Here is a 23,822-nt window from a genome sequence, read left to right as displayed (position 1 = left end):
ACAAATTGCACAAAGGCAGCCTTTGTGCATGTTAATACATGTAGACTGCTGCATACAAATGTGAAAGTCTTTGGTTTGGAAGAATAATAGGGGGTGAATCACATATTTTGTCTTCCTAGTTATTCTTTATTAATTTAAAAACACCCCCTTCCACTCACATATGCAATTTCCTCATGGAAAAAAGCAGCAGAAACAATCTGAGGGAAGATTTAACCTCTCCTCTCATACGCTGTGTTTCTTTTAGAGTGGCAGATGAAATATTTCTTAAAGCAGTGCTTTAAAACTGTATTATTATAGCCAGTTATCATGGCTGGAAGGCTCCTAGATTCAAAGGCACTAATAGTCATGATAGCATGGTTACTTCATCTGCCTTAGTATGCAAGCACTCCAGCAATCTACAAAGTGCTTCAGCCCAGGTTGCAAAGGGGCATGACTTTAGGGGCAGCTGTTACCCCTGGCTTTGTGGATGGCTTCAGGATTATGCTGAAAGTTTCCCAAAGGCATCTGGGTGGCCACTGTGAGAACAGGATGTCGGACTAGATGGGCCTGATCCAGCAAGCTCCTCTTCTGCTTAACATGCAGCATCTTCAAGTGTTTAGTCCAAATCAGGCACTTGCCAAGCACATGGTTCTTTGATGTGGTGGTAGTTGTTTTGCACAATACAGCATCTTTTCTCTTTTGCTTGCTTCTGACCTCATGCTCCAGCAGCTTCCGCACAGAGTCTAATGAGATGCAAAAGAGCTTGGCATGTAAACCAGCTGTGCCCTGCTTGCAGACCCTCACTGTGGTCTGATAGGTAACGCTCACAGAGTAATGCTCTGTGGGCTTGGTCACTGGTCGGCACTTGCACTCTACTGTCCCCTCTTCTGGAGACAAAAATAAGAAATCTTTAAACATCAGAAGAACTAGTCCATCATTGCATTTTCACAATGGCCAACCATTGTGGTCTCCTCTGTTGCACGGCCTTCCTCTGGGCCTGCTCTCTTGGAGTGCTAGATGCTGTGGAGAAGGCTTGGGTCGGGCCTGGGTTCGGCCACGTGTCCTTGCCCTCCCAGTGCTCTCCTACGTCTCCTCCACAGTGGCAGCGGCGCAGTAAAGTCGGGGCACCCCTCTTTTTTCTCCTTCCTCTTTCTCTCTCTTCCTTCTCCCTCTCCTCTCCTCCTTCTCCCTGCATTGGCTCTGGGGTTTTTCCTGCCCCTGGAGTGCTGCTGGGCAGTCGGCTGGATGGCCAGGCACTCTCGCTCCCGGCTCGATTTGGGTCGCAGGGCGGGGGGTGGGTGTCAGTGGTTTCCCCAGTTGACGCACCAGGCGTCCCCTGTGGCGGTGGTGGCAATTTCAGCAGCTCAGAGCCAGCCTGGTAGTGCAGTTGGCTCTGTCTGGCTTCAGGAGCTGCTCGCTGCCGTGGCGCACGCCATTTTGCCTCGCTGGAAGCCCCCGTATGATGTGTCTTGTGCCGTTGAACCAACCACACAACATTCATTCCCTACTAATAAATCTACAACACTTAAAATATAAATCCGGGGACATACCGGGGATGGATTTTGTCCGGGGACAGATTTGTAAATCCGGGGACTGTCCCTGGAAAATGGGGACATCTGGTAACCACAACTTAGTTCTTTTCCCTATCTTATCCTCACAACAACCCTATGAAGTGGGTAAAGAGCAATCCACACTCTGTGTACATTGGGCTGGGAGTGCATTGGATCAGGCAGAAGCGTTCCTCTGCCTAGCTGAGGGCGAAGGTGGCCTTTTGCCAGCTACTGTGCAGGTGGGCAGGATGCCATCAGCAGAATCTGTGCTGTTGCTATCCACCAGAAGGCTCCTAAATGGGGCTTTCTATAGTTGGGAGGAGCTGAGCTGGTCCAGGGTTAATTGGTCCCTAGGCTGGTTTCACTGCTGTCATGCAACAGCATCAAGCCAAATTGCTGCACCAGCTCCAGACTGGAGTAGTGATATTCTGCCTCCCACCTTCCTACTTGTCCATGAGTGACAGGACCATGAATGCACTGGTAGCCCTGGCACTACAAACAAATTGCTTGGGGCTTTGTAAATGAATGCAAAAATCTTAAATCTGGCTCAATAGCAGATGAGCAGTCAGTGCAGATGTTTCAACCATGTTGGCATAGGTTATTGGCTATCTGCCCCATCTGTCACAATCTGCACCGGCTGGAACTTCTAATCACCTGAGGCCTTTAGTGTGTGCCAACTGTGGGTTTATGAATAGTTACGAGTGACCTGGATATTAACCTTTTCTATCATGAGGAAACACTGTTCTTCCCAGTAACTATCTGACGCACCTTTGATAAGTAAAAACACAGCAGGAAGAACTGTCAGAAGTGTGTCTACTTGTGGGTCAGAGGACTCAAGTGGCTCTCCTTGCTACAAGAAGGCTTCAAAAGTTTTGGTTGCTGCAATCGCCATGGTGATTCTGCAAACCTGTTTTGGCGAGTGTGATGAGCGATGAGCCTCCCTCTATACGTTGGAGTTGCAGTGGGTTATTGTTCTGTTAGTTGCACTATGGTCCTCACCCCCTTCTATAATTCTGAGCTTGGGAGTTGTTTGGGTGCTCGGGGGGGGGGGGGACAGCAAGCAGTCATCAGAACCTGGAAGCTGTCAAAACCTCACCAGCCTTTCCCATAAGGGTGGCCAGCTGGGTTCTTGAGCTTCGTAATGTCTTCAATATCTAGTTCACAGCATTGTCTTCACAGAGTGCTGTATTTACATCCCCTTTGACCAAAATGTTTTCATGTGTGTCATGGGAACAGTTTTCAAAGTCAGCATGGAGCTGCTGAATACCAAATTAGAGCTGGTCCCAAGGGATTTCCTCGCAAGAGTAGGATTTAAATGACATTTTCTGATATTTCCTGTTCTCTGGAAAGGCTAGTGGCAGCTGAGGAATTCTCACACTATGGTTCTTAATGTTATAAAATGCAAAGCCCATCTAAGATAGCTTCTTTGTATACCGCAGGGGGCGGTATATAAATCTAAAAAATCTAAAAAATAATAATAGCAATCTGGACACAAGACACCTACAATGCCTTGCCTTGTGGTTGCTCAAACCTTGTGAATCACAATTGCTGCCTTAGCCTAGAAATCCCAGCCAAAAATGGGAGATCACTGACTGTAGGAGTACAGACCCTTATTTTCATCCATTGAAACAAATGTGGAGGCTATGCAGTTCCACAAGGAAAAAGACATGAGAGCTTAATGGTTCATGTTACATTCCCAGTCATTAAGTACAAGAGAGAGGTACTGTTTAGTCGCAACCCACTATACTTTCGTGATTGTAAACACCGTTTGATATGCAGGAACACTTCTTCAGGATATAAATGGCCTGCAAAACAGGAAACCTGATTTACATTCACTTAGCGAAACAGGTCTTTATTTAATGTGATTCAAATTACCTTAATTCAGATGAGCCAACCCCTGAGCCCTTGCACGTAGTTGGTGTGGAACCGTGTTGATTTGCATCCACACAAAGCAGTGTTGCAACTTTCCTTTTCCCTCTTCTCCTCTGCCTTTGGCAGCGAATGATGAAATTCAACAGACGTCCTCATCAAAAATGCACATTACAATATGCATTTTTATCCACATCAACAAGGTTATAGATATTTATGGCATGGTTCCATTTTCCATCTCCTTCGCAACATGTGCTTTTGCGCTCTGCAACCCTGCCAGTTATGAGTCTTGTTTTCAGCCAATATCTATCTATCATCTATCATCTATCTATCTATCTATCTATCTATCTATCTATCATCTATCTATCTATCATCTATCTATCTATCTATCTATCTATCTATCTATCTATCTATCTATCTATCATCTATCTATCTATCTATCTATCTATCTGTCTGTCTGTCTGTCTATCTATCTAATCTATCTATATCTATCATCTATCATCTATCTATCTATCCATCATCTATCTATCTATCATCTATCTATCTATCTATCTATCTATCTATCTATCTATCTATCTATCATCTATCTATCTATCTATCTATCTATCTATCTATCTATCTATATCTATCTATCTATCTATCATCTATCATCTATCTATCATCTATCATCTATCTATCTATATCTATCATCTATCTATCATCTATCATCTATTTATCTATCTATCATCTATCCTATTAACTCCAGCAAGCATGGGCAATGGTTAGGGATGGTGATAGTTGCTGTCCAGTAACATTTAGGAATTTAGCAATATTCATTTCTGTGCAGGTTGTGCATTTACATGGGGGTTACGTTCCAAGGCACCATACATTTAAGCGAAATCATGTATAACTGAAAAAACCCCATTGATAACATCTGCAAACACCCCATTCTGCCCTTGCTCCACCCTTTTTTGTGATGTTTTGGGGTCATTTCTGGGTTCAGAGCAATGCATGTGCGCACAAACTCACATGTATCAGATGCGCCTAAAACGGTCGCTGCCTGTACTGATCTAGCAGCACCTTGAAGAACCTGCGTTCCTGATGTTCTCCTGAACTATTAATTTATTTTAATAATGCTACATAGTTTTATGGTCCAGGTGCTCTCTCTGCTTTACTGTTTTTTAAATCTTGCCACATAGGGAGGAAATGACATTCTCAGGAAAAAAAACAGCAATTTGGCTCTGAAAAGAATTGTGCCGCTTCTTTCTTTCCTTTTCCTTTCTAACCTCTACTTAGGTTATAAAATGGTTCCACTATGTGCTTTTGACACCATATAATCAATCAGCACAGATGCACACCAAGACATCGTCTTCAGATTATCCCAGTACTTTGCTTTTTGTATTTCTCCCGCTTTTCTTTTCAATTCCCTTTTTGACCTCTGCTGACGAAAGCGAAAATGCATATTTATCTTTCTGATTCTCTCTTTCAGGGTAGCAAACACAAACAGCACAATAATTTCACTTTGGAACAAAGCATTTAGCAACTAGGGATGGACAAATCTATCGACTTCAAGTTCTCTCCATTTTTCATATTTCCACACTTAAGTTCCATTCATTGCATCAGTTTGTTTCTTTACTTGCTTGTTTTTTTAAAAATTGCCCATGAACATGTTTATTATTATAACCTTTCTTTATTAAATTTGTATACCACCCTTCATCCGAAGATCTCAGGGTGTTTCACAGCATCAAAATATGAGATAAAGACACAAAATACATAATAAACACAAGAAAACAATACCCTGCTCCCACAGCACATTTAAAAGGGCATCAGATGTCAATCAGCCAAAGGCCTATTTGAAGACGAACGTTTTCTCATGTCATCTAAAGGTGCATAATGAAGGCACCAGACGAGTCTCCCTGGGGAGAGCATTTGACAAATATGGAATATTCATTAAGATTTTTTATAGTAATACAATAAAAATGAAAAAAAGAAAAAGTAACAAAAATACAAAATAAAAATAATTAAAAACACACAGATTTTCCATTGCTTATTTTCCTTTAGCTTGTTTCCCGGACTTCTTCATACCTTCCTTTTTTATATTCCACTTCAGATTGTTGGTTCAGCAAATCCTTACCATTAAATTTTTACCTGTTTCTAACCCTTTTTCCGTATTCTCTTAAAGCATTACAGCTGGAAACCCCTTAATTTCTATCCAACGTCATTCTAACATTCATTAATTTTACAATATTTCTGTAGGTAGTCTTTAAATTTCTTCCAATCTTCTTCCACCGACTCTTCTCCCTGGTCCCGGATTCTGCTAGTCATTTCTGCCAATCCCATATAGTCCATCACCTTCGTCTGCCATTCTTCCAAAGTGGGTGCATTTGACAAATATGAAACCACTGCAGAAAAGGCACAGTCTCATGTTGCCACCCTCTGGACCTTTTGTGAAGGAGGAACATGAAGAAGGGCCTCTGAAGATGATTGCAGGATCTGGGTTTGTTCATATGAGGAGAAGCAGTTCTTGAGGTATTACAGTCCTGAGCCATTTAGGGATTTATAAGTTAAAACCAGCACTTTGAATTGGGCTCAGAAACTGGCAAGTCAGGCCAAGATCAGTGTAATATGCTCAAACCGTTTTGCCCCAGTGAGCAACCAAACCGTCTTCGGAGGCAGCCCTACAAATAACATGTTGTAATCTAACCTAGAGGTTACCAGAGCAGAGACGACAAAAGTCCCTGTTCAGATAGGAGCAAACTTAGGCCACTAGTCAAAGCTGATTGGGTGCCACTGAGGCCACTAGAAACTCAAGGATCCAGGAGCGCCCCCAAATACCGTACTTGTTCCTCCATGGGGAATATAACCCCATTAAGAGCAGGCAGTCTCTCAGCCATCTGATCTAGGGAACCACCCACTAACAGTGCCTTAGTCTTATCTGTATTGATCTGCAGTTTGTTGGCTCTCTTCTAGTCCATTGCTGAGGAAAAACATTGGTCCAGCACATCCACCGCCTCACCCGCAGATGTGAAGGAGAAGTAGTGTTGTGTGTCGTCAGCATATTGCTGACAACACACTCCAAAACTCTGGATGACTCTGCTCAGCAGTTTCATGTGGATATAAAATCAAACCCTGAGGGGGCCAAAGAGAACTTCCCAAGCATCCATCTCTGGAAACTGTTGGGATACTGCCAGGGAGACAAAGGCCATCACGCCTGCACGTCGTCTCCGGACGATCCATCAATCTCCTGTAGAAACGCAGTATCAGTCAATTAGCGACACAAGCCTCAGAAACAGCTGTCCACATTCCAGACTCGTGCACGCTCTTTCAGCAGAGTTCGCACAACAAAAGATGCACTCAGGAGAGCATATTTAAAACTTTTATTCAGCGTTGGTCAGAACAAAGAAAAAAACATGACTGCCTGCCTGCGTATCGAGGCACAGAGAGATACAACAGCTATATACGAAAACAGAAACTTCCTGTGAGCAAGAAATACGTAGGCTGTGACTCACAACAGCCTGTCCCCTTTTTAAGGTGGAACGGAAATATCCTAACAGAAACAACCACCTAATTTGGACCAGAACCACTTCAAAGCAGTGCCACCCTCCCCTAACTTGGGCAGCCACTCTAGAAGGATACCATAGTCCATATCAAAAGCTGCTGAGAGGTTGAGGAGAACTAACAAGGGCAGTTAATTCCTCTCCTGACAGAAGTGTTCCTACAAGGCGCCCAAAGCAGTTTCTGTGACAAAACTGGGCCTAAACCCCGATTGAAATGGATCTAGAAAATCAGTTTCCACCAACAGCACCTGGATCTGGTCAGAGAACCTTGCCCAAGATAGTCTGTTCAGGTGTTCCATTGCTAGAATGCTCATCCCTGTTCTCTGTATGTGAGCCCATTCACATGAGAATGGAAACACCCCCATGAGAGAAAAAATATACTTTTTGCCAGGGTGGGCGGGCGGGCGGGCAGGCAGGCAGGCAGGTGGTATTAAGGATTATTATGGAGAGAATTGGCAGATGGGCAAACTCACATAGTCACACAAATTATCTAGCCTCAACCTTTGCATAATTTGTACAGCAAGGTTTCAGCTGGCAGTTTTCCATTTTTAGACTGTTTCAAGATGCTGAATGGGTTCATTAATCACTGTAAGCATAGCAGTGAATCATTATACTAATCACACTAACGGCTCCCCACATACACACAAACATATCCATGATTTTTGAACTGAGAGCCAGTGTGATGTAGTGGTTAAGAGCGATAGACTTGTAATCTGGGGAACCGGGTTCACGTCTCCGCTTCTCCACATGCAGCTGCTGGGTGACCTTGGGCCAGTCACACTTCTTTGAAGTCTCTCAGCCCCACTCACCTCACAGAGTATTTGTTGTGGGGGAGGAAGGGAAAGGAGAATGTTAGCTGCTCTGAGACTCCTTCGGGTAGTGATAAAGCGGGATATCAAATCCAAACTCTTCTGACAAAATACAGCATATTGGGCAAAGTCATCATGGATGTCTGCCTGATATTACACTGTGCAGACAAGCCTTTGCATCTGTTTCATTCTTAACTAACTAGACACTTCAATGATGATTAGCTGATGGCCACTGCCTCAGATGGCTTTAAAAAAGGATTAGGCATTCAGTTGATTGCAGTGGAGTTTGTTTGTATGTGTGACAGGTGGGTGGAGGGAATTGTTGGGTCAGGTTAGCCATATTGATTCATATACTTTTGGGGGGATAGATCATTGTCTTGTTGTGCTGTATATATGATAAAGGAGAGCCATACCAGGGTGAAGGAGTCCTTCTTTGCTTGTCTACGTGCTAGTTTAAGTTTGTTGATTAACTTTTCTAGTAGGGCGGTTTTGTCAGTACACCTTTCAACCGATGTGCAGCGACTGGGCTCAATTACTGGTTCTGCCCCTACTGGGCTAGGTGACTGGAGCACTTTCGGAGACCTTCCAATCCTGGAAAACAGGTCCAGTGCACTGGACTCACAACTGTGCATTGTGAGCACCAGACTCATGCAGAGTATAAATAATGTGGCACAAACTACTGGCTTGCATGAGTAAGAACTTCTGGCTTGCATGAGTGTTACAGCTCCCACTCAGCCATCTAGTCACTACATAGATAAGACACTCTCCACACAGAGAGTCAGGCAGGAGTGGAAGAGCAGTTTCCACCCCCTCCTTTCTCAAAACATCAGATCAGGAGATTCTTGCAATGGGAGGGGTGAAAATATCAACAGGTTTTCCATACATTTTGGTACCAGTGGTCTATGTTTGCTCCTGATAGGTCTTGTCATGTGCATGTGTGTTGTTGTCCTGGAGCATATTTAATAGGGCTAGTTCTGCAATTGCTTCTATTACCTGTTTTGTTATTCTGGAGATTTCCTGCAACACTGATACCCAACAGGAATGAACTTTGGGGCATTCCCACCACATTTGGAGGTATGTACCTATGGAGGTGCTGCCTCTTCAGCATTTAGCTGAGGTTGCTGGATGTATCAGTGCCAGCTTCCATGGTGTTAGGTACCATCTATAGATAAGTAGATATTTATAGATATAGATATATAGAAAGGGACGCTGTGGGTTGAACCACAGAGCCTAGGACTTGCTGATCAGAAGGTTGGCAGTTTGAATCCCCGCAACGGGGTGAGCTCCCGTTGCTCAGTCCCTGCTCCTGCCAACCTAGCAGTTCGAAAGCACGTCAAAGTGCAAGTAGGTATCGCTCTGGCAGGAATGTAAATGGCATTTCCGTGCGCTGCTCTGGTTCGCCAGAAGCAGCTTAGTCATGCTGGCCACATGACCTGGAAGCTGTACGCCGGCTCCCTCAGCCAAAAAAGCAAGATGAGTGCCGCAACCCCAGAGTCGGTCATGACTGGACCCGATGGTCAGGGGTCCCTTTACCCTTTATCTTTATAGATAAGTTACAGAGTGAATTCTCTTCTTTTGGCTGAGATAGATTTAAATGGTAGTTTGAAACACATTTTTGACCATTGGACAGAATTTATTTTGTATCCTATGTCATGCTCCCATTGATCTTTAATCATGGTTAGTGTGTGTGGGGGGGGGGTTGTACTGTCTTGAAGTAGTATTTTGTATAATGTAGATACCACTCCTTTGCTCTGTTCCTCTGTTGTTAGGAGGAGTTTTTCAAAGTTAGTCAACGGCCTGATGTTGCTGGGTTGTCAAAGAAGGCTTGTACAGTGGTACCTCTGGATGCAAACGGGATCCGGAGCCCCGTTCGCATCCTGAGTAGAACGTAACACGCGACTGTGCGTCTGCAGGTCGCGTTTTGCTGCTTCCGCGCATACACGTGACATCATTTTGAGTGTCTGCACATGTGTGAGCGGCGAAACCCAGAAGTAACACGTTCCATTACTTCTGGGTCGCTGTGGAGCGTAACCTGAAAATGCTCAAGCTGAAGCATATTTAACCCAAGGTATGGCTGTACAGTAGTTGGTGGTGGATCAGCCAGTGTATTGGAGTGTCCCGTAGTTTGTCTTGCATTTCCCATGTTATACTATATGTACTTTTTCTTGTTTGTTTGTTTTGTAACACAAGTAAATCTTTAATAAAAACCATTTTTTTTAAAAAAAAAGAGGATTAGGCAAATTCAAAGAGGCTACCACTATCAATGGCTATTGGCCAAAATGGAGGCTATGCTGCACCTCCAAGAACCTCCATGGGTTTCCCATAGGCATCTTGTTGGCCGCTGTGAGAACAGAAATCTGGACTAGATGGGCTATTGGCGTGACCCAGCAGGGTTCATCTTATCTTCTAGTGTTCTGATATTTTATAGGGTATACCATCATATCATACTAGGTACAAGACACATTTTAGAGTTCCAAGATGCATTCCCTTTCCTCACTGACTCCATTTTTCATTTTCCCGCAGTCAAGCGCACTTTTAACATGGGCAAGAACCTGGACTCCAGTCCATCTGTCAGCGGACCTCCCGTGAGAAATTGCAGTGGACATATAAGCAGCTGCAACATGGAGACCAACATTTCCTATGTGGGTTTCTATCTCCATCAGCCTCTCGTGGCTGCAGTCTTCATCATCTCCTACCTTCTCATCTTCCTCCTGTGCATGATTGGCAATGGAGTGGTGTGTTTTATCGTGCTGAGAAGCAAACATATGCACACTGTCACCAACCTCTTCATCCTGAACCTTGCTGTCAGTGACCTGCTGGTGGGGATATTTTGCATGCCCACTACCTTAGTGGATAACATCATATCAGGTAAATCTTGTCTCTAGCATGTGTCCAATGAAGTCATGGGAGAGGATCCACCACTGATCATTGGCCATGCTGGCTAGGGCTGATGGGGGTTGGGACTCCAGCAATATCTGTAGGACCATAGATTCCCATCCATGGACAACATCATACTCAGATCCATCTCTGACCATTGGCCATTCTGGCCGGGAATGATGGGAGTTGGAGTCCAGCAACATCTGGAGGTCCATAACTTTCCCACCATGAACAACGTCATACTCATAGCAGACCACGACCAGCATTCCAAACCTAGGTCAGGGTGAGGATTGTGTTGCCCTCCAGGTTTTGCTGGATTCCCATTCCCATCATCACTGACCACTGGCCATGCCAGCTAGGGCTGTTGGGAATTGGAGTCCAACAACATCTGAAGGGCCACAGATTCCCCATCCCTGAACTAAGTCATACTTAAAACAGATTCTTGAAAACAGTCCCACAAACTAGTCATGACTTAATGCATAGTAGATCCATTGAAAGTAATGGATCTGACACAGGCTGCATTTGGACAGCACTTTATTTCATTTTCCTGGCATTTCCTTACCTGGTAATTTCCATTTTTTATGTGCTCTTTCACACAGCATAAAAGGCACCTCTGGAAAACTAGTGGAAATTTAGCATTCATTTTTGTATTATTTATTTCCATGAAAAAACCCATTTGCAGCCCCATTAGCCTGGAAAATCATGTGAGTTCTGCAGTGTAATTTCACACGATGAAAAAAAAAAAATTCCAGTAGTATTCCAGTATATAGTTATTTCCCACTATTTAAAATCTAATGCAGCATGATGGTATATTAATCAAAAAGCCATGCTTTTGTAATCCATCAGGTCTTGCAATGTAAAAAGAATGTTAGAATCCAGGATAGAAGCACTAGGACTTCAACTAGGAGAACTAATGCAATAATCCACAAGTCGGGTTCATTAATTTCTGTGGTTCATAATAAAGTTTTGTTGAATACCGCCCATTGATTTTAGTGGGAACTAAAAGACCCTCTCACACTCCACTTCATACTGTGTATGTTTAAACATACCTGACAAGCACCCAGTTTAGCCCCGATGTGTCCTTTCCTTTTGATATGCTATGAAAGCAGTTTCAATATCTGAAAACCATTTTCTTTTCAAACTCCAGGATGGCCCTTTGGGAATATTGCCTGCAAAATGAACGGAATGGTCCAGGGAATATCTGTCTCGGCTTCTGTCTTCACTTTAGTGGCAATTGCAGTCGACAGGTATGTCTCTGTAACAGCCTGGAAATGGATATAGAACACATAAAATGTCAGTCATACCAATTGTCCAAGGTTGCTGTCTTTGTAAGCCTCTTCAGTTATTGTGCAATTATGCGCTTGTGCAGTAGCGTCAGGAAGAAATCCGGTGGGACAAGACAGCACAATTATGCAGTGGTGAGCTTGTTGCTCTGTGAAGGAGCTTTTCAGAACATGTGGGGTTTGTGGCCTTCTTTTGACTGATGTGAGAGACTTCCTCCGCAAACCTATTGTGATTGAAGCTTTATGGGAAAAGAGGCAGAGAGAGAGAAGAGGTGGGGATTCCAGGCATATCAGGGTAAATGCACAGTTTAGCAGGACGCAGAGTTTATTACTAAGGAGCCTTAGCATCATGATGGAGTTCATGAGGTCTTAGGCTCCACCTGCGACATTTCTACATCGGAACATAGGAAGTTGCCTTATACTGAATCAGACCATTGTTCCATGCTGGTTGGCATTGGCTCCTCAAGGTTTCAGGCAGAGGACATTCCCAGGCCTAACTGGAGATGCTGGGGATTAAACTGGGACCTTCTGTATGCGAGCCTGATGTGCCATCACAGCTCTTCCTCTAATCACATACCAGCTTGGAAAGGCACGTATCCAAGAGCAAGGCTGAGAGGAGGGGTGAGAAAGAAATTTGATAAATAAATAAACCAGCCATGGTAGCTAGTCCAATCAGAGCAGAAAGTTTTGGGCTAAATGGTCTGAGTCTGTTTCTCATCTTTGATGTAGTTCTAAAACCAGGCCAGCCAATGCGATGTCCTTCAGAAGTTGTGAGACTTCAACTCGCACATTGTTGTTTAGTCATTTAGTCATGTCCGACTCTTCATGACCCCATGGACCAGAGCACGGCAGGCACTCCTGTCTTCCACTGCCTATGGCACTTTGGTCAAACTCATGTTAGTAGCTTCGAGAACACTGTCCAACCATCTCGTCCTCTGTCGTCCCCTTCTCCTTGTGCCCTCAATCTTTCCCAACGTCAGGGTCTTTTCCAGGGAGTCTTCTCTTCTCATGAGGTGGCCAAAGTATTGGAGCCTCAGCTTCAGGATCAGTCCTTCCAGTGAGCACTCTGGGCTGATTTCCTTAAGAATGGATAGGTTTGATCTTCTTGCAGTCCATGGGACTCTCAAGAGTCTTCTCCAGCACCATAATTCAAAAGCATCAATCAGCGATCAGCATTCTTTATGGTCCAGCTCTCACTTCCATACATCACTACAGGGAAAACCATAGCTTTAACTATACGGACCTTTGTTGGCAAGGTGATGTCTCTGCTTTTTAAGATGCTGTCCAGGTTTGTCATTGCTTTTCTCCCAAGAAGCAGGCGTATTTTAATTTTGTGACTGCTGTCACCATCTGCAACGATGCCAAGAAAGTAAAATCTCTCACTTCCTCCATTTCTTCGCCTTCTATTTGCCAGGAGGTGATGGGACCAGTGGCCATGATCTTAGTTTTTTTGATGCTGAGCTTCTGACCATATTTTGCACTCTCCTTTTTCACCCTCATTAAGACACAAAAAGGCAGCGATCCATTAAGGAGATGACTCCCACATAGTTTCTGGCAATTGGCCATGTTGGCTGAGATGGGTGGGTGCTATAGTCCAACAACCTCTGAAGAGTACCATATTGGCCACCCATGAAGAAAACCATAGTTTAGCACTGTGTTAAGAAGAAGTCTGGCTTTTTCACACCCCTCTCTTCCTCTAGTTTTTGTATTTGTTGAAAGCAGAGCCCACTCCAATTTCCCTCACATCAACCTGACTGAATAATTTTCAGTACTGGCCACAATAACAGTTATTATTAATATTTTCCAGGTTCTGTTAACTTCATACCATCTTCTTTTATTCTCCCCCCCCCAATAAAAATCTGCCATTTTAGTGATCATTGTTTATGATCATAGGCTAATGGCCCTGGAAATGCTAATAGGCAGAATACAAATGCCCCAAAATAAATAAGTGGGAATAACCCATATGATCAACCACCTGCTCAAGGGCGGATTCCTAGGACTGGATTCAACTAATTGGTCCTGCTAGTGGAAGCTCACTTCCTGCTTTCCCTTCTCTCCTTCCCCGGTACCCCATTCCCTTCAACTGGCGGTGGTCAGCAGAACTCACAGAACAGTGGATGGCGGAAGGAGGAGAGGAGCAATTGTGCACTGTCAGAACTTTTGTAACAGGGTGGCATTGAATTCCTTCCTTGATGTTTGGGATTCCACACAAACACATGCGGCCTGAACCTCATTTTCAACTGAAAGATGTTCCTTTGGAAAATAGCTAGAATGCTTCAGTGAATTCTTCTTTCTGCAGCCTACAAAGTACCCAGTGGATGAGATAATACTGTTCTTACTGGCTGGGTACAATACAGAGTCTTCAACATCATGGAACACTCTGGTAGGTGGAGAGGACCTGTACTGATCACTGTCCCGCTCCTCCTTTTGCTGCCAGAATAAGGGAAGGACTCTAATTCACTGCTAAAGCATCTGTTTTGCTGAGAATGTTCCATATTTGTCCGAAATCCCAGAGAGACACTGTTGGTGTAGACAGTACCGAACTAGGTGCATCAATATATGGCAACTTCCTATTTTCTACCGAGGAGACACGTTGAGAATATGAGACATGCAGAATGGAAACGTTGCCTGTTTATGAACTTAGAGGTGTTTTTATCTCTCGCAGGTTCCGCTCCATTGTTTACCCTTTCAAGCAGAAGCTCACCATTTGGACAGCGGTTGTCATCATAGTTGTCATCTGGGTCCTGGCCATTGCCATCATGTGCCCGTCTGCCGTGATGTTGAAGGTGGAAGAATCCCGGCATTTCCGAGTGTTGCTTGGTTACGGCAACAGAACCAGCCCCATATACTGGTGCCGGGAGGACTGGCCGAACCAGGACATGAGGAAGATCTATACAACCGTGCTCTTTGCCAACATCTACCTGGCCCCTCTGTCCCTCATTGTCATCATGTATGCCCGGATTGGGATCACACTCTTCAACACCTCGTTGCCTGCCTCTGGGAAGCAGGGCCAGGAGCGCCACTCTGTCTGCAGGAAGAAGCTGAAGGTCATCAAGATGCTCATCATCGTGGCGTTGCTTTTCATCCTCTCCTGGCTGCCCTTGTGGACCTTGGCGATGCTCTCTGACTACGCTGACCTGAATGAGGAACAGCTGCAGGTCATCAACATCTACATCTACCCATTCGCTCACTGGCTGGCCTTCTTCAACAGTAGCATCAACCCCATCATCTATGGCTTTTTCAACGAGAACTTCCGGCGAGGCTTCCAGGCAGTTTTCCGGCTTCAGCTCTGCTCTGGGGATGGGATGCCCAGGGAAACCTACTCCCAGAGGGGACAGAGCAATGCCATTTTGCCAGCAGCTGATCCACAGGAGCCGGAGCATAGCCTTACATCAGCGATGATGGGGAGATCAACTCAGAAAGGGAACTGGATGGACAAGACACAGGTTTTGATGATGGAGAACCTCGAACAGGTTTCCAACAACAATGGTGTTAAGCAGGACCTGCTATAAACTACCTCAGCCATTTGGTTTTGCCAAAAGAGCCATGATATTCAAGCCCTATCTGGCAAAAACATCTGCAGCTGTTTTAGGACTTTCTTGCTTGTACAGTGTATATGCATTTTTGTAATTACATCTGATGGTTAGGGGTCAGGGGGCTAAGTGGTTTCCTATGCCAGTACAAACCAGGAATGTTTATATCATAAGCTAGAAATGATATTTGGACCATCTCATTGGAGTAGTCTCAAAGTCCTGACTCTAAGGGAGCTCTGGATCTTAGCAGGATGCAGCCTGTTGCAAAACCTATCAGTGTAAGCTTGACCAGCTTTTATCTAAGACATACTGTCAGTTAGAAGGCCAACACGCTTCAGACTGGGAAATATTTCCTGTTGAAAAGACAATCCTGGGTCGCTCAAAACAATCAAAACTCCTGGATATGCCCTAACACTCCATGGCCTTAACATAAACATTTACCTCTTTTATTAATTATTTTAGAAGATATATTTTAGGTCACTTACATGGAAGGTATCATCACCCTGAGAATTCCCTTAGCTCAGGGATGTCCCTTAGTCCATGGCTCTCTGAATGTTGTGAAGACTACAAATCCCAGCATTCCTGACCATTGTGCTGGCTGGGACTGATGGGAGTTGAACAACATCTGGAGGGAGACAGGCTCCCCAGTCTTGCCTTAGCTGGGACTGGGATCTTGCTCCTGACAAAGATGGAAGCGAGGACACTTATTACTGAATAACATTAAAGCTCTCTCTCTCTCTCTCACACACACACACGTGCTTGCACATGGATGCTTGTATTCATATTTGAGTTGCTATCCTGAATGTTCAGATTGGGTAGCACCAGTGGCATAGTGTGGGTTGCCAGTGCCCAGGGCCATGCGGAAGGCTGGGTGGGTGGGAGGGAAACATGCGGAGTACATATGCACATTCAACTGCCCAGTGGCTTCCGCCTCACCCAGGAGATCGCAGCTGTAGAGATAAGAAAAGAGGAGTCGTTACGTTGTCTGGAGTAGACACTTCTTGGTTTGCATGAAGAAGCTGTTTTCAATGGAGCTCAGCGATGGAAGCACACAACTGTACTGAGGCAGTACCGGGTGTTGAAATTTTGCACCCAGGACAAGTGCACTTGTGGGGCCTCCCCCCCCCCACGCTGTGCCACTGGTTAGCACCTGTTAATGGGAACAACTGGGTCATTGAAATTAAGCAATCTGTCATTTGCTTAACTGTGGCTACCAGCTTACCTCTGTGTAGCTATCACAGTAACTTATTGCAGTACATCAAATATGCCTGTTTCAGAACAAAGGGGGGGGGGAATTAAAACCCACCTTGGCATTTGAGAAGATCCAACACAGTTCTAGGTATTTACGTTCCCTCTCTTCCATATGAGTGATCTACCGTAAACCTCCAGAAAGGAAGATTGATAGATCTCTGTTCTAAGCTCATTATGGTCTGATTGAGAAGGTACCAACAGTGCAATCCTGCATGTGTCTACTTACAAATAACCCCCACTAAGTTCTCTGGTCGCGGGATGCTGGTGGCGCTGTGGGTTAAACCACAAAGCCTAGGACTTGCCCATCAGAAGGTCAGCGGTTCGAATCCCCGCGACGGGGTGAGCTCCCGTTGCTTGGTACCAGCTCCTGCCAACCTAGCAGTTCGAAAGCACGTCAAAGTGCAAGTAGATAAATAGGTATCGCTCTGGCGGGAAGGTAAACAGCATTTCCATGTGCTGCTCTGGTTTGCCAGAAGCAGCTTAGTCATGCTGGCCACATGACTCGGAAGCTCTATACCGGCTCCCTCGGCCAATAAAGCGAGATGAGCGCCGCAACCCCAGAGTCAGCCATGACTGGACCTAATGATCAGGGGTCCCTTTACCTTTAAGTTCTCTGGTAAGTGGCCGTATAGTAGGGATATGGAATGTGGTGCCCTCCTGATGCTGCTGGACTCCAACTCCTATCAGTCCCAGCCAGCATGGGTAATGGTCAGGGATGCTGGGAGTTTGGATCCAACAACTTTGAGGGCCAAAGCTTCAGTATCTCTGGGTATAGGTGTGCAGCCTCAGACCATGTTAAGAACATCATGTGCAGGAAAAAGGCAGGTCCCTTGGGTGTGTGGTGTCTCAATTGCTTAAGGCAGCCTTCCCTACCCTGGTGTCAGGTGTTTTATTCTTCACCTCCCTGAATCAGCATAGCTTATGGTCAGGAAGGATGGAAAGGCACCAGACTGGGGAAAGCTGGCTTAAATCTTTGAGACAAGTACCAGTACGTTTTACTACTTCTCTAAATTGGGTACCACAAGCTTTTATGCTTTGCAATTGCAGTTCTCACCTCCGTGGTGCCCCATATCTTGAGCATCCTTTATAGGTATTTGAGGCAGCAGCTCAATAAATACTGAAAGTATCCTGTGCCTCTGATGTTTACCTTGCTTGCATGCAATTAATATCTACCTATCCCCTTTTGTAAAGGTGATGTATTCCAAACTACAGGTGGTGCACGTCCTTCCTATTCCTTTCTGATATTTGGGAAATGTTTTCCCTAAGCCATGGCTGGAAAAACAGAACAGTTTTAAATGTTAAGGGTTTATAAAATCACCAAATTTGAAAATAATAATGAATATGCTGCTTTCAGTTGAGTATATTTGAAGGATTTTAATTTGCATACATATATATTTTCCACAGGTGCATTATGGTTTCTCAGAGTCCCCTGGCAATGCATCTGTGGAAGCCTCAAACTAGCTAAAGCCAGTTGTGACTACAGCTACTTTCTTTGCGAACTTACCTGGGAGTATGCCCCACTTAACAGAACGGGTGATATACAATTTCTGGACCATTGGGAACCCTGTGCTGGCATCTGTCTGTCTTGGGAGACAAAAGAGGAGTGTGCTTTTGGGGGTGAGGTCAAGCTGTTGGAAGTTTGCAATGCCTGCCATGGCTGTAGAGACTGATGCTGGAGAGACATGTTTTGTTGCAGCCGGGGCAGATTGAAGGTGTCCAGTTGTGCTGCTGCAAATGCAGATGCACCAAGGCATTTCTTTTCTGTTCGCTCCTCCCAGCGGTCATTCCTCCTCTGGTCACTGCTATGGATACACAACTCATGTGCCTGTCTCCAGGTGCTGCGATCATCTGCAAGGGTTTCCCACATATGGGAGCATTGATGTTGCCAGCCTGCATGTAACACAGAGTTGGTCTGCCAACTGGCCTGGTGCCGGACACTGACTTGATCATTGAGAACCCTACAAAACAAATTTCCTGGAGCTGCTGGGGGCTCTCAGAAGCAGGAGAAACTAGCCAACAAAAAATCCCCTTTTCCACGAAGAAAGTCCTCCCACTGGAGTGAAAAGCCCTTGCTTTGCTGCAAGGACATCAATAGGTTATTGCCTAGTGTGAAATATTTCTAAGTTAACATGCAAAACAAGGACCACCAATATGGTGCCCTCTGGAAGTTCCCATCATCCCTGGCCTTTGACCACCCTGGTTGAGTGTTAGAGTCTGACATCACCTAGAGGGCACCATGTTGCCAATCTCTGGTGTATGTCAGAAAAGCAACTTTATTCAACAATTAGCAAAGGGGAGAGAAGAAATCAGGGAAATTCTTGTTTGGCTTTTTATAGCTTTCCTTCATTCTACAAATTATCTCCCTGGTAAGTTGGCATTTTGCAGGCAGCCGCCTTAGATGCCCATATTTCCCTCAAGCCCCAACACTTGATGCCAGGTCTGTGATATTTTGTTCGGAGCTGCCTTCAGCATGCAGCTGTCCAGGGTCTTCCCCCTGTCCTGTTTACACAGATCCTTCAACATGAAAGTCTGTGGATTTAAGCTTCTACATCCAATCATATACTCTGAAACGGGGGTGCAGAACCTTTGATGTTCCACATGCCAGAGAGCTTCTTATGCGAGGCAGCTCTTCTCTCACACATGTACACTCAGTCACTGGGCAAATGAACACTTCTTGGCCCAAACTACCTTGTCACCATGGGGCACTTGTAGAATGTGGGCATGCTCTAACCTTGATCCTGTTGAAGTTATCCGTTACTAAGTCCCATGGATCTCAACGGAACAACTTAGTTATGACATCAGGGAACAACAGTGGGAGAGGGCTGGTGTCTTCATGCCCTGTTTGTGGCCTTCCTGACCAATAATGAAGCATGGACCTGTGGTCTGATCAAACAGGGTTCTTATGTTCATATCCCTGCCAAATAATTTTCAGTGCTGTGGCAAAACAGCAGTCCTCACAGTGCTTTGTGGGAATCAGAACTTTTTCCAAACTGGTTTCAATGTGATTTAAAAAGGGGAGGGGGCAGAGACATTCTCTCTAATTGGCCTTCTTTTCAGTCTTACATTACAATTCTTCACCATTAACCGCCAACTGCTCTTGAAAATTATGCTTTGAATATTGGCTCCAGACCACACTGTCTATCTCTGGAGGTCTTTAACTGAACAAGCTTCCATTGCCAGTAGCCCTAGAGATAGACTTGCCTAATAAAAGCTGGCGTCGTTTTTGGCCAGTCACCAGCCAAATAGGCAATTTGCGATTTGGGTGGCTCCCTCTTGGGTAACATTGCATTCTCTTTCCTTCAGGCTTGGCTTTCTTTGAACCAGCATATGGTAAAAATTTTCAAGACTTCCCTTTTCTTTGTATTGATTCTCCCCTCTTGAGCATCCCTTTGTTACTTTTGTGCTGTGCTGTCTTGCTTCCCAGTAAATCCGTCCCTCCGTTTAAAGACTTTATTTTTTAAAAAAATAAAAAAAGAATTGAGGATCTGAGAAATAAAAAGAAAAGAAAATAACTTTTGTGCCACTTTTGTTTGAATGTACAAAGACGTTGCCTTCCACCCACATAAGCACAAGCATTAGCTTTCATAACATGATTGACAGTGTCAGGTCATAGTTTCCATTTAAAATGTGGTACACAGTGCTGGCAATGCCATTTCTAAAGGGGTATTCATACAGCTTTAAAGCTTACAGAAAAGCAGTGCCACAATAATCGATGGATCAGAGCATCTTCCTGACATGGACAGTTTAAAGTAAGTGAAAAGATAGACCTTTATTGAAATACAAATGTGCATTGGGACAGCCTCAAAAATAAGGAGGCTGCAAAGAACCATATAGGATCGAATGAAAATGGAATCATCCAAATGACACAGTTTTGTAAAATTATTGTTTTCTCCAGCATTCCCTATTTTTTCTCCCTTTTGAAATTAAGTTTCCATATTCATTTTACCATGGTACCTTCTTTTAGGCAGAATAATATTTGTTACTCATACAGGAGGAAATACAATGATACCTCAATTTTCAAATGTCATCTCTTCCGGAAGACCGCTTGACTTCTGAAACGTTCAGAAACCAAGGCACAAAGGGCAGTCTGCAAATTTAATTGAGAAAATTGAGAAACACTCAGCAGAAGCAGTTTGACTTCCGAGGTGCGTTCAGAAATGGAAGCATTTACTTCTGGGTTTTCGGCGTTTGAGAACCAAAACGTCCAACTTCCAAGACATTTGAAAACTGAGGTACCACTGTAATTGTGTGCCAAGGCCCCGTGACCTGTAGTTCCCTAGTAGATAATAAACACATGTGCACAAGTATTTTGGTTTATGGGTTCAAATAGGCCACAACTTTATTGGTTACAGATGTGAGCAGTTTGGCTTAGGCATTGGGTGAAGCCAGGCTATATCCTGACTCCTGCCCATCTACAAGGAGTCCAACTAAGGTGAAACCACCAATAGGGGGAGCCCTATGACTTACATCAAATAGGGGCACCCTGAGGTGTCCCGGTTGGGGTCGTAGCATGGCCCTAGCCCATGTCTGGGCATCAGACAGAATCCACACCCCCAGATCCCTTTAACAGGATACCTTTAATGAGGAGTGACAGGCAGAGGCTACAACCTCCCCTCCATCCAAACAAAGGCTTACCCAAAAAGGAAGTCCCTATCCTTCATGGCAAGTAGCATTCAAATATGGGGACAGTAGTCAGACTCACTCTTTGTATATTAACCTGTTAACACTGTCCAGCTTGTAGCAATTGTATCAGAGCTGCACAACATGGAATTGCCATCCTGAAAAGGATATAAAGGGTCATATACAGGGCCATCTTACCCAGAGGTGCTAGGGGTGCGGGGCACCCGGATGTCAGGCTTTCAGGGGTGCCAGGCCGAGAGCCCAGGGCCCGAGAGTTGAGTCCGGGGAAGAGCCCGCCCGTGAGCTCTGCTGCGGGTGGCTCTTCACCCCAACTCCCCACCCTCCTGCCCGGCATCTGACGGCAGAGTCGTCATCAAAGTCTTAAGGTGCCGGGTTGCTGTGGGACCAAAGCGAGTGGGTGCTCCAAGTCGAGCTGCCCATGGAAGAAGGCTTGCCACTTGGGTGCCCGGCGGCTGCCAGCCTTAACTTTCCTCCTTGCCTTTCTCTGCCTCCCAAATTTTAGACACCTTGCTGAATACAGAGGGCAACACGTGAGCAGGGAGGGCAACGCAGGCGACAAAGAAATCGGCTCGGCGGAGTTCCTGGCCATTTGATTTGATTTGTAACCTCCCTCCCTGTCTCCAACACCCGGCATACAACCGAGCTCTGGCTGCAACAGCTCCGTCCAGAGGGCAGGGGGAGGCGCTGAGTGGATTTTTGCACCCCGGCACCACACACGCTTACGACAGCCCTGGTCATATGCTTGATTTCTGGGTGGTATTTACAGTGATTTTATTAAAATTATAATTTAAAGATAATATTTGGGTTTAACCCAGGGATGCAACTTGCGCATCAGCCAGAGTTTACCTTTCTTTGACTGGTGTAATTTACAAAACCAAGAAATTATTGTGCGTTGCGTGGTAGCTATTGGTCCTTCCAACCGGCCTGAGAAAAAAGAGCTAATATGAAAAGAAGCCTTCCAGAACCAACACCGCATTTCAGGCAAACGAAAGATCCTCCTGGTACCACATGAGCCAACAGTGTGACATGTACTTGACATGAGCCAACAGTGTGATGCAGCAGCTAAAAAAGCCAATGCAATGCTGGGCTGCATCAATAGGAGTATAGCATCTAGATCAAGGGAAGTAATAGTGCCACTGTATTCTGCTCTGGTCAGACCTCACCTGGAGTACTGTGTCCAGTTCTGGGCACCACAGTTCAAGAAGGACACTGACAAACTGGAACGTGTCCAGAGGAGGGCAACCAAAATGGTCAAAGGCCTGGAAACGATGCCTTATGGGGAACGGCTAAGGGAGCTGGGCATGTTTAGCCTGGAGAAGAGGAGGTTAAGGGGTGATATGATAGCCATGTTCAAATATATAAAAGGATGTCACATAGAGGAGGGAGAAAGGTTGTTTTCTGCTGCTCCAGAGAAGCGGACATGGAGCAATGGATCCAAACTACAAGAGAAGATTCCACCTAAACATTAGGAAGAACTTCCTGACAGTAAGAGCTGTTTGACAGTGGAATTTGCTGCCAAGGAGTGTGGTGGAGTCTCCTTCTTTGGAGCTCTTTAAGCAGAGGCTTGACAACCATATGTCAGGAGTGCTCTGACGGTGTTTCCTGCTTGGCAGGGGGTTGGACTCGATGGCCCTTGTGGTCTCTTCCAACTCTATGATTCTATGATTCTATTCTATGATTCACACAGGCTACATGCACTTGAAGGCAAAACCCACCAAACAGGAGGATTTGATGGCAGAGCTTCTTCTGTAGGAAACGGACCCTTTGCCCAAAGATGATAAACTTGATGAGAGAGTAAGGAAACAGATCTTTGGGATATTGAATGAAGGTTTTGGTGCAGGTCTCCCTTTGCAAGAATGTATTAAGCTGATACTGCTTGGCCAGGCAAGGGAAACGGCTGAGATCCCAAGCTTCCCAGAAGAAGACTTAGAAGACAGTCGGATCTGGTTTACAAAATCATCTTACTATAATAGAACCCATTTCCTTAAATTGAAGGATCCAAAACAAATTGCCAGGTGAAGGACGAACTGAGACATAGACCGTTCATTTCCTCTTTGAACATAGTCAATAGGTACCTCAATAAGGGCTCATTATAGCCTTTTTAAGGATTATTTTGCGCTGGTGCCTATTTTCACTGAAGAATGGCAGGATAAAATAATTTGGCAGCTATCAATTTACTGTCCCCCCTGAATCACTTATAATAATTGCAGGTGCTACTGTTCTTATTTCCGGAACTTAGTCACTGCCAGATATCGGATGTTAATCCTAGCCAGCATAGAGTTAATGAACAGCAGACGTTTTCCTGTCAGCCTTCCAACAGCATTTGTTTCCTACAAATTAATGGCCAAAAACAATCCCAGACAGAGAATGAGGAAAACAAATATTCTGGATACTCTCCACCTTTTATATACTCTCGAGCTTTCAAGCTTAACAGGTTACAAATGATTTTTGAGAGAACATACATGCACTTAGCAAACACCTGGGGAGGGAAACA

At 44.9% G+C, this 23,822-nt stretch overlaps 1 protein-coding gene across 2 annotated transcripts in view; it reads left to right on the top strand.

The window, feature by feature from the left end:
* Nucleotides 1-15,947, top strand: part of NPFFR2 (neuropeptide FF receptor 2) — a 56,312-nt gene extending 40,365 nt beyond the window's left edge. The window contains exons 2-4 of one of the 2 annotated variants that reach the window (XM_081925175.1): nucleotides 10,272-10,611; nucleotides 11,768-11,867; nucleotides 14,569-15,947. In XM_081925175.1, the coding sequence (XP_081781301.1) occupies nucleotides 10,284-10,611; nucleotides 11,768-11,867; nucleotides 14,569-15,415 (1,275 nt within the window). In that variant the 5' untranslated portion in view covers nucleotides 10,272-10,283 and the 3' untranslated portion in view covers nucleotides 15,416-15,947. Of the gene's footprint in view, nucleotides 1-10,266; nucleotides 10,612-11,767; nucleotides 11,868-14,568 lie in introns of both variants that reach the window. The other variant, XM_081925174.1, reaches the window with a different exon arrangement.
* Nucleotides 15,948-23,822: the final 7,875 nt, after the last annotated feature.

The sequence above is a fragment of the Podarcis melisellensis genome (genome assembly GCF_964234715.1).
Source record: "Podarcis melisellensis genome assembly, chromosome: 9".
In the NCBI taxonomy this organism is placed as follows: domain Eukaryota; kingdom Metazoa; phylum Chordata; class Lepidosauria; order Squamata; family Lacertidae; genus Podarcis; species Podarcis melisellensis.
This window is presented reverse-complemented; position numbering and strand designations above follow the sequence as displayed.